At 43.0% G+C, this 18,308-nt stretch overlaps 1 protein-coding gene across 1 annotated transcript in view; it reads right to left on the reverse strand.

Annotated features, from left to right (window-relative positions):
- AFF2 (ALF transcription elongation factor 2) overlaps positions 1-18,308 on the reverse strand; it is a 406,623-nt gene that overhangs the window by 77,160 nt on the left and 311,155 nt on the right. Inside the window, exon 9 of the mRNA XM_084638773.1 lies at positions 12,523-12,560. Within this exon, the coding sequence (XP_084494899.1) occupies positions 12,523-12,560 (38 nt within the window). The remainder of the gene's footprint in view (positions 1-12,522; positions 12,561-18,308) is intronic.

Below are 18,308 nucleotides of genomic sequence, written 5' to 3' on the forward strand. Positions count from 1 at the left end.
TCTCTCTCCCCCCATCCATCCATCCATCACTCTCTCCCTGGAAAGTTTACATATGGAAATAGCCTTTACTGATGTCCTTCCAGGACAGGTCCCTTAGGGCTTACTTGTTACACTGAAATGGGTACTACTCGTGGTAGCGAGAACAACACTTAGTAAACATTTTCAAAATTTCGCCCTGAATCATTTGGAATTGAAGACGAGCTGCACCTTGTGGGACTGATTCCTAAGGCTGGGAGTCTGTCACGGAGGTCACAAAAGTCATGGATTCCGTGACTTTCTGTGACCTCTTCAGTGGCTGATGCTGGCTCGGGCAGCCCCTGGGCCAGCAGCAGCAGTTTGGGTCTGTGGGAGGGGGCTCAGGGCTAGGGGGTTGGGGGTGTCGCTTACCTCGGGGTGGGGGGCTCCCACTGCCATGGTCCTGCAGCTCCTAGGCAGTGGAGGGGCCGGGGGGCTCCGTGCCACGTGCTGCCTGTGCCCACAGGCCCTGCCCCTGCAGCTCCCATTGGCTGCATTTCCCGGCCAATGGGAGCCGTGGCAGCCAGCGCTTTTGCCCCTCCGCCGCCTAGGAGCTGCAACATGGAGCTGGGTATAGAGCACTAGCGGGGGTCCTGGGCCATGCACCATGGCCCGTCTCCCCTTCCCCAGCACCTGTGGTGCCCCCTGACTGCCCTACCCTGAGCACCCACAGCCCCCTGCCCAAGTTTTAGTCACGGGTATTTTTAGTAAAAGTCATGGACAGGTCACGGGCCATGAATTTTTATTTACTGTCCATGATTTTTACGAAAAATACCCGTGACTAAAACGTAGCCTTACTGATTCCTAATTTGTTACCAAGTTACTGGGCCAAGCCCTGCTTGTCTGATTCAGTAAAGTTGTCACAGTGTGATCAATGAGACTATCTGTGGGAGCAAGGAGAGCAGAACTTGGCCCGTTGACTCTGGCCAATGAACTTCTCCAGCCTAGGAGTGGCAGAGATCTTTGCAGCTAGAAGGGGCCAACAGATCTCAGTATTTGTGGTGAGAGATCACATTAGAAAGAGAGGAGATGAATGAGCTCTCTGAGTCTCTTCAACTCACTGTCTTGTAAGCAAATCCTATAAATTATACAATCAAGTTGGAACCATTTCACTATAAAAATGTACTGCAATCATTTGAAAAATGTGCACTAGGTCCTTGTTGTGAGGTAGCTGAAAACCTTGATAACGCTCAAAACTACTTTATATTTTTGGTTCCTAGCCAATGAGACTCATTTGTACAGTTTGAAATCCAAGCAAACTTGTAGTCAACTAAATTATAACTTATTACCACAGGCTACAGACTTTTAATACATTCTGTGGTTGGAACTGGACGATTTACTGTTTTGGGCCCTGCTGGCAGTTATCATGCATCATTTCCCTAGAAATAAAAATAGCCCTGCTGTGGTTATCCTCTGCACTGATAAAAATATATCTAACAAGATGTGTCAGAGGAACAAATTCAGAAAATAAAGGCAAGAGATTAAATAGAGTTATTATTTTATGTCTAAAGTACTAGATCTTTCAGCAGCCATGACGACTTTTGGTCTACAGCAAAAAGGTATCTCAAGAAGGAAAAAAGATCTAAGGGAAGCATCAAGCTCAAATAAAGCCACCTGGGGATAGCTGACTTGTAGGAGCTTTGCAAGAGTCAAAATTTACATAAAAATCAGTATTTAGGGTTTAGCGCGATAGAATCAAAAAGGATTTAATATGTGCGTTTCTTTGCAAACAGTTTAAAAGCGACGTTTTATAATCCATTCCCAACATTAACCTTTAATGGGTAAGAGTAAAATAATCCTTTGCGATATTTTTGCAGTTCACACGCCGCTGATGAAAACCATTGCCCCCTCAACATAAACCACTGGAAACCAACAGCAGAACGCATGTGTATTGGTTTTAATGAAGTAATGATTTAGGCCCCAATCCTGCAATGAGCTTTATGAGGGCATAGGGATTAATCCACATATTAGTATTGATTTTTATTACAATGGTGCCTAGGAACCATAGCCATAGACCATGACCCCACTGAGCTAGGCATGTGCAAACACTTTGGGTAGCTAGGGCAGCGCCTTGTTTACTTTTGTCTGGTGCATTTGAATGGCTTTTCATTTTCTTTCATATTACACTATAGTTTATTTAATTGATTAACATGTTAATTCATGCTGGACTATATAAGACTTGGGCCCCAATCCTGCAAGTTGGCTCAATTGATGGGACTCTTCACCGGTGCAGGTGTCTACATGGACTGAATTGCAGAGTCAGGGCCTAAGGATCTCTTCTTTTAATTGCTAGTAAGCGGATTTTGTCTGGATTTTTACTGGGGATTTGAGTGCTTTTGCATGCTAGACTTAAGGTATTAAAACATAAATATGAATGCGTTTCTTTGAGCAATGAATATGGACGGACACTTTAGGGACTGTGGAATTATGGATGGATTTCTAGCACAGATTTAATTGGTGCTAACTCATTTTGTAGTTAGCTGGGAGTAGAGTCTTAAGAGTAAACAGGAGGGGAGCTTTTGGAAATAGAGAGATTAAATAGGTGGTGCCATGTACATTGCTCAGCACTTTTATGGCCTGGGAAAGCTATGTTGTTGTTTTATAAAATGGACTGATTGTAATATTCCTAGTGACGTTTTAAAGGAACATGTTTCCATTAGATACTGTATAATAGAACTTGGCCAATTTCCCAATCGGTTGCCAATAAATAGGACACCCCATTTTATTCTGAACACTGTCTTTTTCTTTTTTTTTTTAAATAAAAAATAAGAACTTTGTGCCATAGCCCAGCAATGTATAAATGGGGACATGACTACTCTTGTGCCCCTATTGGTTGCTACGTGTCTGACTTGACTGGATTAAAAAAAAAATCATAGCCCATCAGCGTGCACTGGTGCCAGCTGGTGCTAAGAGGGCTGTTTATGGTTCCAAAGATACTCAGTGTACATCAACTGAACCAGTGAGCCTGATCTTCTTGTCCTCCACCTGGGTGAGTCAACAGGAAAACCCACTAGCTCTGCTTGACTCACTAAGACATCAGACCTTCCATGCTGTATTAAGCCTATCCCGGGGGAGGGGGAAGGAGGTGCCACGCCATCTGATAAATTATAGATATTTTTACAGTGCAGTTGATAGAAACAATCACTCCCATTCTGTACAGAAGAGAAGATGAAAGGGCCATAAGAAATACCAATGCACTGGCAAATGAGAGGACACCTCTGTAATGGATTTTAAGGGTTTGTGATTCATATTACAGTGTACTGGATGGGAAAGACAACCCTAGGAAGTAAGGTTGGATGCCCTTCAGTTTGAGAGGGATTAGGACCAGAAGATGAGTTTTATGGACAAGAAAGAACAATAACTACTACCAGCATTTCTGGTTAACAAGCTCATGCTGGTCTTGTTAGCTAAGGAAAATGAATGAAATTGAAAATAAATAAAACGTTTGAAAGAATTAGGATGTTAGCACCGTCTGTGTCCCAGGTCTAGGTATCTAGATACCATTAAGGCTAGAGCAAAACTTAACTTATGCAGGTGTTTAGAGAAAAGTTTTATTGCTATCTTTCCATTAAAGATCTTTAAAAGGGCCATAAAAGATTAGGGGAGAAAGGACACAGAAGGAAATCAAAGCCAAATGCAATGTACCTGGGGCTAGTATTCCCTTCAAACGTTTTCACCACTAGCCAGTAAATAAGATAATATGGTAAGCATTTTTTCAGTTTCAGAAACGTAATCTGTCTCTTAGCCCTGGTCTACACTAGGACTTTAGGTCGAATTTAGCAACGTTAAATCGATTTAAACCTGCACCCGTCCACACAGTGAAGCCCTTTATTTCGACTTAAAGGACTCTTAAAATCGATTTCCTTACTCCACCCCTGACAAGTGGATTAGCGCTTAAATCGACGTTCCCAGCTCGAATTTGGGGTACTGTGGACACAATTCGATGGTACTGGCCTCCGGGAGCTATCCCAGAGTGCTCCATTTTGACCGCTCTGGACAGCACTCTCAACTCAGATGCACTGGCCAGGTAGACAGGAAAAGAACCGCGAACTTTTGAATCTCATTTCCTGTTTGGCCAGCGTGGCAAGCTGCAGGTGACCATGCAAAGCTCATCAGCACAGGTGACCATGATGGAGTCCCAGAATCGCAAAAGAGCTCCAGCATGGACCGAACGGGAGGTACGGGATCTGATCGCTGTTTGGGGAGAGGAATCCGTGCTATCAGAACTCCGTTCCAGTTTTCGAAATGCCAAAACCTTTGTGAAAATCTCCCAGGGCATGAAGGACAGAGGCCATAACAGGGACCCGAAGCAGTGCTGCGTGAAACTGAAGGAGCTGAGGCAAGCCTACCAGAAAACCAGAGAGGCGAACAGCCGCTCTGGGTCAGAGCCCCAAACATGCCGCTTCTATGATGAGCTGCATGCCATTTTAGGGGGTTCAGCCACCACTACCCCAGCCGTGTTGTTTGACTCCTTCAATGGAGATGGAGGCAATACGGAAGCAGGTTTTGGGGATGAAGAAGATGATGATGAGGAGGAGGTTGTAGATAGCTCACAGCAAGCAAGCGGAGAAACCGGTTTTCCCGACAGCCAGGAACTGTTTCTCACCCTAGACCTGGAGCCAGTACCCCCCGAACCCACCCAAGGCTGCCTCCTGGACCCAGCAGGCGGAGAAGGGACCTCTGGTGAGTGTACCTTTTAAAATGCTATACATGGTTTAAAAGCAAGCATGTGAAAGGATTACTTTGCCCTGGCATTTGCGGTTCTCCTAGATGTAGTCCTAAAGCCTTTGCAAAAGGTTTCTGGGGAGGGCAGCCTTATTTCGTCCTTCATGGTAGGACACTTTATCACTCCAGGCCAGTAACACATACTCGGGAATCACTGTAGAACAAAGCATTGCAGTGTATGTTTGCTGGCATTCAACCAAAATCCGTTCTTTCTCTCTCTGTGTTATCCTCAGGAGAGTGAGATATAATTCATGGTCACCTGGTTGAAATAGGGTGCTTTTCTTCAGGGACACTCAGTATAGCCCATTCCTGCTGGGCTGTTTGCCTGTGGCTGAACAGAAATGTTCCCCGCTGTTAGCCACAGGGAGGGGGGAAGGTTGAGGGGGTAGTCACGCGGTGGGAGGAGGCAAAATGCGACCTTGTAACGAAAGCACATGTGCTATGTATGTAATGTTAACAGCAAGGTTTACCCTGAAAGAGTGTAGCGACTGTTTTATAAAATGTGTCTTTTTAAATACCGCTGTCCCTTTTTTTTTCTCCACCAGCTGCATGTGTTTCAATGATCACAGGATCTTCTCCTTCCCAGAGGCTAGTGAAGCTTAGAAAGAAAAAAAAACGCACTCGCGATGAAATGTTCTCCGAGCTCATGCTGTCCTCCCACACTGACAGAGCACAGACGAATGCGTGGAGGCAAATAATGTCAGAGTGCAGGAAAGCACAAAATGACTGGGAGGAGAGGTGGAGGGCTGAAGAGAGTAAGTGGCGGGCTGAAGAGAGTAAGTGGCGGGCTGAAGACAGGGCTGAAGCTCAAATGTGGCGGCAGCGTGATGAGAGGAGGCAGGATTCAATGCTGAGGCTGCTGCAGGACCAAACCAGAATGCTCCAGTGTATGGTTGAGCTGCAGCAAAGGCAGCTGGAGCACAGACTGCCACTGCTGCCCCTCTGTAACCAACCGCCCTCCTCCCCAAGTTCCATAGCCTCCACACCCAGACGCCCAAGAACGCGGTGGGGGGGCCTCCAGCCAACCAGCCACTCCACAACAGAGGATTACCCAAAAAAAAGAAGGCTGTCATTCAATAAATTTTAAAGTTGTAAACTTTTAAAGTGCTGTGCTTAAAGTGCTGTGTGGCATTTTCCTTCCCTCCTCCACCACCCCTCCTGGGATACCTTGGTAGTCATCTCCCTATTTGTGTGATGAATGAATAACGAATGCATGACTGTGAAGCAGCAATGACTTTATTGCCTCTGCAAGCGGTGATTAAAGGGAGGAGGGGAGGGTGGTTAGCTCACAGGGAAGTAGAGTGAACCAAGGGGCGGGGGGTTTCATCAAGGAGAAACAAACAGAACTTTCACACTGTAGCCTGGCCAGTCATGAAACTGGTTTTCAAAGCTTCTCTGATGCGTACCGCGCCCTCCTGAGCTCTTCTAACCGCCCTGGTGTCTGGCTGCGCGTAACCAGCAGCTAGGCGATTTGCCTCAACCTCCCACCCCGCCATAAACGTCTCCCCCTTACTCTCACAGATATTGTGGAGCACACAGCAAGCAGTAATAACAGTGGGAATATTGGTTTCGCTGAGGTCTAAGCGAGTCAGTAAACTGCGCCAGCGCGCCTTTAAACGTCCAAATGCACATTCTACCACCATTCTGCACTTGCTCAGCCTGTAGTTGAACAGCTCCTGACCACTGTCCAGGCTGCCTGTGTACGGCTTCATGAGCCATGGCATTAAGGGGTAGGCTGGGTCCCCAAGGATACATATAGGCATTTCAACATCCCCAACAGTTATTTTCTGGTCTGGGAAGAAAGTCCCTTCCTGCAGCTTTTGAAACAGACCAGAGTTCCTGAAGATGCGAGTGTCATGCACCTTTCCCGGCCATCCCACGTTGATGTTAGTGAAACGTCCCTTGTGATCCACCAGAGCTTGCAGCACTATCGAAAAGTACCCCTTGCGGTTTATGTACTCGGCGGCTTGGTGCTCCGGTGCCAAGATAGGGATATGGGTTCCGTCTATAGCCCCACCACAGTTAGGGAATCCCATTGCAGCAAAGCCATCCACTATGACCTGCACATTTCCCAGGGTCACTACCCTTGATATCAGCAGATCTTTGATTGCGTGAGCTACTTGCATCACAGCAGCCCCCACAGTAGATTTGCCCACTCCAAATTGATTCCCAACTGACCGGTAGCTGTCTGGCGTTGCAAGCTTCCACAGGGCTATTGCCACTCGCTTCTCAACTGTGAGGACTGCTCTCATCTTGGTATTCATGCGCTTCAGGGCAGGGGAAAGCAAGTCACAAAGTTCCATGAAAGTGCCCTTACGCATGCGAAAGTTTCGCAGCCACTGGGAATCGTCCCAGACCTGCAACACTATGCGGTCCCACCAGTCTGTGCTTGTTTCCCGAGCCCAGAATCGGCGTTCCACAGCATGAACCTGCCCCATTAGCACCATGATGCATGCATTGTCAGGGCCCATGCTTTCAGAGAAATCTGTGTCCATGTCCTGATCGCTCACGGGACCGCGCTGACGTCGCCTCCTCGCCCGGTATCGCGTTGCCATGTTCTGGTGCTGCATATACTGCTGGATAATGCGTGTGGTGGTTGATGTGCTCCTAATTGCCAAAATGAGCTCAGCGGCCTCCATGCTTGCCTTGGTATGGCGTCCGCACAGAAAAAAGGCGCGGAACGATTGTCTGCCGTTGCTCTGACGGAGGGAGGGGCGACTGACGACACGGCTTACAGGGTTGGCTTCAGGGAGCTAAAATCAACAAAGGGTGTGCCTGTACATCAAGGAGTATTTCAGGCAGGACTGCACGGAGGGTTCCAATAAGAAATGGTGCACCAAAGTTATCGTTGTTATTGGAACAAGGAGGTTAGCCTGGCCTCTGATTGATACATGGCTAGATTAACCTCGCTGCGCCTTCTCTGTGACTGACTGCAGTGTGATCTAGACAGGGGAGGAGGAAAATGAGTACAAAACAAATCTGGTCTATTTCTTGTTCTGACCCACTCCATCTATCCTTTACATCTTTGGCTGGCAGCAGACAAAAAAGGCGCGAAATGATTGTCTGCCCTTGCTTTCACGGGGGGAGGGAGGGTGGGAACGGGGTCCTGACGATATGTACCCAGAACCACCCGCGACAATGTTTTAGCCCCATCAGGCATTGGGATATCAACCCAGAATTCCAATGGGCAGCGGAGACTGCGGGAACTGTGGGATAGCTACCCACAGTGCAATGCTCCGGAAGTCGACACTTGCCTCGGTACTGTGGAAGCGCTCCGCCGAGTTAATGCACTTAATGCACTTAGAGCATTTTCTGTGGGGACACACACACTCGAATATATAAAACCGATTTCAAAAAACCGACTTCTATAAATTCGACCTAATTTCGTAGTGTAGACATACCCTTAAATACTGTACTCTGAAGCGATGGGTAACAGTAGGTTTTAGATGGGTGACTCTTTTACCTGCCTATTTTTTCCCAGAAGGAATAGCTCAGTGGTTTGAGCATTGGCCTGCTAAACCCAGGGTTGTGAGCTCAATCTTTGAGGGGGCCATTTAGGGATCTGGGGCAAAAATTGGGGACTGGTCCTGCTTTGAGCAGGGGGTTGGACTAGATGACCTCCTGAGGTCCCTTCCAACCCTGATATTCTATGAGAAATCTCTTAGCCATTATTCACGAAGAGCCAAATTCTTAGGTTAGGTCATGGTCAACCTGTGTGCAGAAGGGACTCTCCACATGCAGAACTCACTCTTCTCATGTGGAAGAGGGCACACAGAACAGTCTTCTTAGCACCATTACCCACTTACAGCTGTGGGGACTGAGGAGGTGGAGACAGGGTTGCCCTACAATGGGGCATGGGGATGTACATCCTTGTCTCTCTAACCTCAGAGATTAAGCCTGGGTTTGTATTACCTGACCTGTCGAGTCTTCTGCAAAGAGGAGATCCGGCCTGGATTTTGACTAGGCAGAGTCACTGGTATTGCAACCAGCCTATTCAGGAAAGAAATGAAGGCCTCTCACATGGATGGCCCTGCCCTTGTATGGATCTCTGGGAATTGTACAAGTTTGGATGCTGCAGGTTCTCCCTCATTTCTACTGAATAATGGAATCTCCCTTGTGCTTGCTGACTAGATCCAAGGCAAAATGAACACGATTCCTCCAGAATCTGTGATTTCCTTCCTAAGTGCTATTGGCTAATATGGGCTCCCAGTTTATGCATTATCCTGGCCACAAGCTCTCCCAGTGGAACCCTCATCTCATTCATTGGACAGGAAGGTCTGGGTATCAGAACAAACCCTGCAATTTAATTCTGTGTGATCCTCCTCCTCCACACTAGCACAGCACACGGGCCAGAAGTTTACAGGCTTCAGCAATGTCCTGACTTAAAATTATTTCTTGCATAACGCCTCTTTATAACTGGAAATCTTCTACTACATGACCTTGGTCAAGTCACTTAAACTCCAAGGGCTTAAATTTCCCCAACTGTATAGTTAGATAGTAATACTTAGCTATCTCACAGGGATGGGATGAGGTTTAATTCACTGATGTTTGTAAAGTGTTTTGAGATTCTTAGAGGAAAGGTGTTACAGAGCAGAAACATGATCCAGTGGACTGGGCATGAGCCTGGGACTTGGGAGACCCTGAGTTTAATTCCCTGCTTTGCCACACATGGCCTGTTTAAGCCTGGGCAAGTGCCATGGTCCTGGCTCCCAATGGGACAACCATTCTTCCCTACTTCACAGGGGTGTTATGATAATAACCCCATTAAAAATCGTAAGGTGCTAGGATATTGCAGGAAGTGCACTGTGGGTACCTGATCCAGACAGATGTGTTATTTTTAGTGTCTGGGGTTTTTAAAATAATAACTGCATTATTTCCACTGAAAGATCAATTCTGCAGGCATTATGCCTTTTTTTTATATTTTTCACTATGCTTATTTATAGCAATGTTGAGCTGGATAATACAACAAATACATAAAGATGAGTTCCCCTCGCTCTGCTGCGTTTCCACAGCTCTCCTTGCTCTGTGCAATATGGCTGACTGAAAGCCTTCGTAGCTGTCCAAAAGAGAGCATGTATTCCAAAGAAGTGAATCTGAATGCCACCTGCACATACTTAGCTACTAAAGGAGCTCACTCCAGTTTGTCTAAATACCTCTCTAGACAAGCACAAACAAGAGCCTTGATGTGCCTATAAAACTTTAGTAGGTTAGTTGCTTCTCTTCTCAAAAAGAGCAAGAATATGAAAGAGATTTTACAGAATAAATGGCAACAGCCATCTTCAATGATCTGCCCTGTGTAAAACACAATGTTGAATTGTGTCAATTGTGGGTATGTTATTGAGTAAAACACCGGGAACATTAATAATTCTAGGTGGCGAAACAGGTAGATCATTTCCATACAAACCTTAGTCGTGGCACCTTTACGAATATGCAAAACATCACAGACACAAGGCCTTATTTGCAGACACTGAATTAAGCTGTAATCTTTAAAACTGAGTTAATTCTGAGTCTGGTTTTGGGAGACAGCAATTATGTCAGAAAAGTATAAAAGCAAGGAAAATTTTTTTATATTAATGACAACTGAGAAAAAAAAATATATATATATATATATATATATATATATATATTGTAACAGTTGTCAACTGCAGTTAGATTCAGCTCAACTTATTAGTGCATGGCTTTTAGCCAAAAGCAATTCACATTTGCAGAAGTGTACTATCACATATGTCTTAATAACAGAAATGTGTTTTTAAAAATGTATGTGATAAGTCACATATGGTAGAAGGAATCTGTACAGCTTTCAGCCCTTGTGACAATGGAAGCTACTAAATTTATTTTGTGAAGCTGAAGAACATTAAAATTCAAGTGAAATTCTCTTTGACATTTGAAAGAGCTACAGCACTGATGGCATTAAAAACTAGACAAGACTCTGCGGTGCTGAATATGGTCTCCTTGCTTATACAAATACAATCTAGATCTATTACAGTTATCTTAAAGATACCATTTTACTCTTGCCCTTAGAGGCAAGGTTTTAGGGTAAAACCATACAGGTACATTAAGTGCTTACATTTCATTGAAAAATACGAGGCAGATATTTTCGCTCTTCTTTATGCAGAGTGTAATTAATATGTATAATGGACTCCCTAGGGTACTAACTGAAGCTGCAATCATTAACATATTCAAAGGCAAGTTAAAACAAGCAGTTGGGGAAAACATGACAGGGTGAAATATACATGTGGAGGTGGAAAGCGCTAGATTGGCCATATGGCCTTCTTCCATCCCAAAATGTTAGTATATTTTTCAGGTCCCAGAAAGCAATGATTTAACTTAAAATGAAGAACCGAACATTTTAGATGGTGTAATTGCGGATCACTGTAAAATACAAATTGCTTAGGAGTGGCGTTGTCTGCTGTAAACTGGTGCCGCACCACTGACTGCCATGAAGTGGTCCCAGCTTACACAGCGGAGAGTTATAAAAAAATTCATGAATGAAAAATATTACATTGGAGCCGCCCCCAGCTCCATTCTCTTGTCCCCTAGAAGCTGAAGGGGAGCAGCTAATTCACTTCAAACAACCACCACCAGCTAGATTTTTAATAGCTTGGCCTGGACTGGAACTAGTTACCTAGAAATGAATGGCCCCCTGTTTCATTATAAGTTCCTTCAGCTTTTATATCTCCCTTGGTTTCCATTTCTAATTCTCACCAGACTAAATGAAACATAAAGAGTCTGATTTACAAACTGCCTGGCACCTTGCACAGTTGTTCTGATGAGCATTTTACATTCATTTTGCCCCGGTGTAAATGACTATCCAAGGTGGAAGGCAATGGAGAGTGAGGCCTCTAGTCTTTTTGTTGTGCCTCCCAAAACACAGCCACTCATGAGCCCTCCCAGAGAAAAATCACTTCCAAAAGGCATCACGATCAGCAAAGTGCAATGAAAACAGTGGCTATAATAGGAAGATATAGCTCCTGGGGACTTAGTTAAACTGCAGACTGATCATCCACCAAAGCTGGAAGTATGTGTTTTATTGGTACTTAATAGAACATTAAAACTAGAGTATATGTTGTTTAAGCAGAAAAAGTAGCTGTTGATTGCTATTACCCTTAACTGAAAACATCTCTCCTGAAAGTACCAGGACATCTGTATGGCAACTTTCTTAATTCAATGATATACTGTAGAGAATGGCTGCTAGTGCCCTAAGATTTAAGAACTTCTCATAAAATGCCCTGGAAATTGGTCCCTGGTAGCTTGCTCATCCTTCATAGATCCCCAGTATAAAGAACAGAAATATACGTACGTACGTATGTACGTATGTGTGTGTGTGTGAGAGTTCTTAATCAACAGGATGGCAAAGCTCTGATACATTGATGCAAAATATTCCCAAGTGTCTAGAAATCATTTGGCACACTCGCAGTTATTTCCCTCTCTGTCAGATCTTCCCAAAGATTGCAATTAAAAACCAATCTTTTTAGCATGTGCAACCCCCCCAGGCAAGGAGTACTATGTTCTGAACATGATGATGATATTATTTGGCAGCTATTCATAGACAGTACATATTAATTTATGTAAACTGGACACAAATCAGGGCATGCAGTCATTAGGGACTCATGAAAAATCGAAATCTGTCCTTGATGATCAGGGGATTTTTTTATGGCTCTGATTATGGATTAACTCGAGTTCCAATGTCTATTTTATTGCCGTATTGTTGGCCTTTTGTTGTGGTTGTTTGCATGAAGTTCATTAAAGTTGAATTTTCCAATGGATATAAAAATAACTTACTTTACAGGAATGTTTCTAGGTTTTGTCTTTTCAGCAGCCTATAAATAGAAGGGGGGAGGGGAAAAGAAACAGTTAAGCAACATTATTAAGCACAATCATTCCTGGAACCAAAATAATATTAAAATAGAATGCTGTTCAGAAATGGAATAAGCAAACCAAAGCAGGATACCAGAGTTAAGTAGGCAACAGAGCGAAGATAGCAATTGCTGAACCCTTTCCCCACAATCATGATACAGCTCTTACAACATTCCTCCTAGTGTTTGATATATCGGCATGCTTTATTTTTTTAATGGCCGTAAGTGTATAGGAACCGTTCATTCAGAATGATCACCGTCCTTCCCGGGCTGAGATCTGGTCATGTTTGTTGCAATGTTACTACCTACATCTAGCACACGAACAGCAACGGGAAAAAATAAAGGCAAAAACGGATTCTATTTCCAAAACAATTTTTATTAGCCAACAACAGAAAAGGGCAATGGATGACCAAATGTTCAGATCAATTTCCTCCTGTGAAACCTTTGAGGAAACACACTCCAAATCATCTAAATGAGTAAATCTCTGGGCCTCTCGGCCTGCACCGCCTAAGACATGGAGCCTGGTTCCAGTTTATTGCTGAACCCATTGATCTGTGTACAGTCCATTTATCATTCATGAAAAGAGCCAGTGATCTTCACAGTATATTAGAAGAAACAACTCAGATCATCTGTCAACGGCCCTCTTATTTCTGTTTCCCTCTCCACAGGGATTTCATCTCCTTCGATTCTTCTTGAATTAAAATGTTGCTAAGCAACACAGCTGGGGGCACTGATGGCAGAATGGCTACAGTCTATCAAACTGTTTAAGCTGTTGGAGATTTTAGTGGTGATTTTTTTTATGCTTCTATGGCATAATTATGTAATCTGAACCAAACTTTTATTCCCTCAGAATTTCATAGACTACATAAATCACATTGTGATACAGAGACGGTTGAGATATTATCTTAAGACAAAATTAGTGCTGTCAAATCATTTTAGTGCATTCTTTTTAGTATTTGCAGTACTAGGCTATCAGTTTTAAATGAGGAAAGGAGTCAAACTGTTAGGCAGATTACATGTACCGTCGCACTGAAATGCAGATTGAAAGGTGACTGATCCATAAACCCATTACACTATGGAAAGCTTTCGTGCTTACTTGCATTTTAGTATATTTCAGGAAACAAAATAAAGCCAGAAAAACTGGCAATGATGCACAAGGATTAAGGGGGCTTGGGTGAAATATTGTAACCTTTGCTTCATTCAGGGACAAGGAAAAACATATTCCTTGGTAAAAATTCCCAGTGAGGATATTCAGAATGTTCAGATAAGGACAAAAGGATTAGATCTTCTGTCTAAACTGGCCTCAACTCTGAAGCGAATCCCCTGAACTTGCAATATTGGGCTACAAATCTTGTGAGAATAGGCTGTTGTATGACATCGTCAGTGGGACCAGAAATTTTACAACCCCCGCCCAGTAGTAGGAAGATCCACATTTAAATCCATCGACATCCAAAACCATTGATTTTTTACTTAAGATAAGGAATTAAGGTTTGTGAGATCTGAAATGGGGAAATATTAGTTTTATGGACTGGCTCCTTTTGTGCAGAGAAAGGCTTGCTCTTTCGGTCTTAGATTACGTTTTACATTATTTATTATGGGTTGGTAGAGCCTGGGAGAAGCGTTTGTTTTATATTTATACAGTGAAATCAACATAAAAAAACAAGACAGTAAGCAAGTACATGAATATTAATCAAACCAACCAGGTGAAAAGAATGGTAAGGCTGCTCACTGAAGCACTCAGAACTCAGGAGGAAATGTGAAAGTTAACCTTAATTCTGCCCCCTTGTGCAAACACATGATGAAGTCCCTTCCAGACCTATGTTTCTATGATCGCGTCCCTGCCTCATGAAGCGGTCAGTTGACTGGTGTGGATCCTGCCTCACTCTATAGGCACCCTCCAAAATATACTTAATTTATTTGATGTGGGCATGTTCAGGGCCAAAAGAACACTGTTTAACAAAAGAACCCTCATTAATAAAACAAAAGTGTGTACAAGCTATTTATTTAAAATCTTATAATTGAGCCTGTTAAATAGATTTTCAGTGGACTACTGAATTTCAAGTTTCTATCCTCTCCTGAGGTACTGAAAGTGTTAAAAAGGTTACAAAGTCTCTTTTATCACGCAGAAATCTACTTTTTGACTTCAGACTAACAGTTCTCACGATTAGTCTAGGTAGCCTATAGCTGGGCGGTAACACTACAGAGTTTAGGACTGTGTACATCTAAACTAAATCTCAGATAATGGCTACTTTTATCAAATTCTTCAAAATTATCACACACAAACTTGATTGTAAATAAACAGGTAAGAGATAACAATAGAAGAGTGGGAAGTGTTTTGAATAGGAAGTAACTATCTATGCAAATACAAAGAATTACAAGCTTAAATTAATCTATAGCAAATGAGCAAAATGAGGAAATGTACTAAGCTGTATGAGGACGGTGAAGCTATTTCAGAAATTTTATTGAGAATTGGGTAACGTCAAAATCACAGAATATTAAAGATCAGAGTCTAGGCTGTGCATTCAATTTTGAGTAATTGAACATGTGGATTGCAGCTGTTTGCATTGGAGGGCAAAATGTGGTGGTGATGTGTACAATGGGAATCTGCCTACATATTATTCCTGTGTGGCTGTGAAGATTGGTAGCATGCCATTGTTTTCTTAGCTGGTGATTTCCTAGATTACTTGTGATTGTGTTCATGGGAAAGGCACTTCAGTAACTCCAAGTGTTTGGTAGTATAAACTTATCTCTCTCTCACACACACACTCTAACCAAAACTTTCAAATGACCAGGAAAGGCTGCACCCAGTTTCAATTTGCATTTTGGATGAAGGAGCTGCTCACCTATTATATTACCTGAACCTATTTGCCACTTAATGGGAGTTGAGGATGGGGGCTGACCATGCAGAATTACGCATAAGGAATTCCATCTGAGTAAGTACTACAGGATCTGGCCCTGTGATTTCATTTTTCATGTATATGTTGCTCACTCTTTTTCACAGTACATTTATTGCAGTATCATGAGCATGCTCAGTGGCAGAAGATACAGAACAGAAGAATCAAAGTGACATTGAGTAACTATACATATTAAGCTTTGATGCAGAAACGTATTGTTTGAAAATATTGTGTGTGGCGCAGGTCTGTCAATTAAAGCTAATTATTTTTTCTCTGATCAGTAAGAATGCTATCTTGTTTTAGGCAGGTTTCTTTGAAATGTACATCTTTTCTACAACTTCATTATAGGAAAATACTTCCTCCAAATTACTTTTATTTCTGGGTTGCTTCGCTATTGACTCAAATGGTCTACGTTGAGTAGTTCTCTCTGCTTTGATAATTAACTTTTGATCATTACTGAATTTAGCAGCTCTAGTCAGATGTGTTCATAGTCATCCTCGTCAATTACTTCAGTGCTCATCACCTTTAATCTTTGAACAAAATGATCTCATTGAGCTTCCATCAGCCTTGCTATAGAGTTAACAATTTCTGTTTCGCGTCTTCATGACTCAATTTGTTTTAGACGTGAGGTGAGCTTTTGATTATTAATTTAAGATATTTCAAAGACAAACAGTCTTAAAAGTGAGTTATTCTGTGCAACTTATATTCTGGGCTTTTACAAATAAGAAAAGGTTTTTAAAACCCAGAATGATTCCTGAACTTCACACATTAAAACGACTATAAATAGAGTAGGTAGGAGGTTCCCAAATCATGATACATGAGGTCTGAGCGGGAGATCACATTGCAAAAGACTGGAATGAAAATGAAATAATATAATGGGATTCAATGAGCATTAGGAGGTTACATCATGGGATTGCTGCTAATTTTGAGTTTGAAAATGTACATTAAAATAATTTAAGATGATTAGAAAATGGAGACCAGCCTGAACTAGACAGTTATACTGCTTTAATTTGTAATTTCCTTCTGATTTTTTACAATTATGGTACTAGTTATATACCATATCTCTCTAAAATTATCCTCTCTCCACAGCTGCCCCTCTAGGCAGACACAGGATGAGAAGGAGAAAGAAGATAAATTGGAGGAACAGATGAAGGGCAGCAGCAGTTGCAGAACGAACATTCATAGAAACTTTTTGGGTGTTGGGGGATGGTTTTCCATTGCATTCAGGGAACTCACATGTGAACTCCAGATGTGAGCAGCACAGAACAGTAATAGAGAAGTGAAAGAAATGTGTCCCTACAGGCTGGATAAAGAGACAAGTTTCACTAATTGTCATGCAAAAGAAGGCACTGGCAAATAACCGTCACCCTATTCTAGCCTATGGCAAGGATTCCTTCCATGAACTGCACTGTGGGCCAAAATAGTGTCTGTTTTTCTGGTTATCAATCAAGGCACTAATCTTTCTGATGGACAGACACTGTGTTTTGGGCAGTGCAATGTGCCTAGAGCACCGAAAATACACGCACAGTAAACACTCAAGAAGGGCTAGTCAAAAAACGTTGGTCAAAATTGTCTTTTGATGAAAAACTGGGTTTTTGAATAAATGAAATTTTCCACTGAAAGTATTCGCTTTCTACGGAATAGGTAGAGTTCTCACTGGAAAACTGAAATCCGAAAAGTTTGCAGCCAACAATGTTTGGGTTTTACGGAGACAAGTTGAAATGTTCTGGAGAACCCTTCTCCCTCAGGTGTGAGCAGCTAAACTATCCCATGCAGGTATGTTCATGACTGACCATGCTCTCCTCTTGTTCAGTCAGTGGAACAGACGATCATCATTGAAAGCCCAATTCAGCACCCCCGGCACTAATGAAAATCTTTCCATTGACTTCCATGGAAGTTAAATCAGGCCCTTTGCAAATGAACACCGCTCTTGGAGGTTGCGCTCTGTCCTTTGGGTCACTGATAGGGTGCTGAGTCATGAATTAAACTACTAAGAATGGATGGTTCTGGACCTTGGTCTGTTTCTGTCATTAGACAGTTGGTCTCAGCTGGAATTTTCTGTGGGGTGGAGAAGAGCACAGTGCACATGAAGGAAGTTGTGCAAAAGTCAGGAAAACTGTGCTGGGGGTCACAAGCCTCAAGGGATCTCTGTCTTTTTTTAATGCTGTGGCCACAGTCTCCTCTACCTGTCCCCTAACATCAGTGGAGGAGATTCTGTTTCTTTCTTGCTAATCATCTTTGACATGAAGTTGGAAACCTTGTCACAGAGATGCTGTGTGTGGTGTGCTAGGGCAGCCTCACCCTGAGGATGAAAAGCTGGGATCACTGAATCTAGGACAGAAAAAAATGGAACGAGCATGCACTCTTCTCATCCCAGAATATTCTTGCGTGTAGCCCCTGATTTCCTTCAGAAGGCAAATAAAAGGAGTAAAGTAGCTGAGATCAGCTTTAGAGAGGACCAAATCACCACATCCAGGGTAGCTATAGACCCAAATGGTGTACATGCTTCCCATAGGACTCTTCATGGGTATGTATTAGATACAGAGCATCTCCGCATCTTTCTACACCTTTGAGCAATACAGCACCTTTCAGGGCTTTACAAGAGTTCTTCAGGAATATTAAGGGGGGATTCCACTAAGTTGGAAACTCCTGTTTTAGCTGGTGCAGTGCAGGCTGGGTAAAATTTGCAGCCTTTTAGGGATAACAAAGTTTGAAAAGAAATGGCACGTCCATCTACAGATGGTGGCGCATCTTCCAGTAAACTCCACTGACTTACCATAAAGATGCTTTTGGGTCACTGTGTGCAATGGCCAGCATT

Source organism: Lepidochelys olivacea (assembly GCF_965140295.1).
Source record: "Lepidochelys olivacea isolate rLepOli2 genome assembly, chromosome: 9".
Taxonomy (NCBI): domain Eukaryota; kingdom Metazoa; phylum Chordata; order Testudines; family Cheloniidae; genus Lepidochelys; species Lepidochelys olivacea.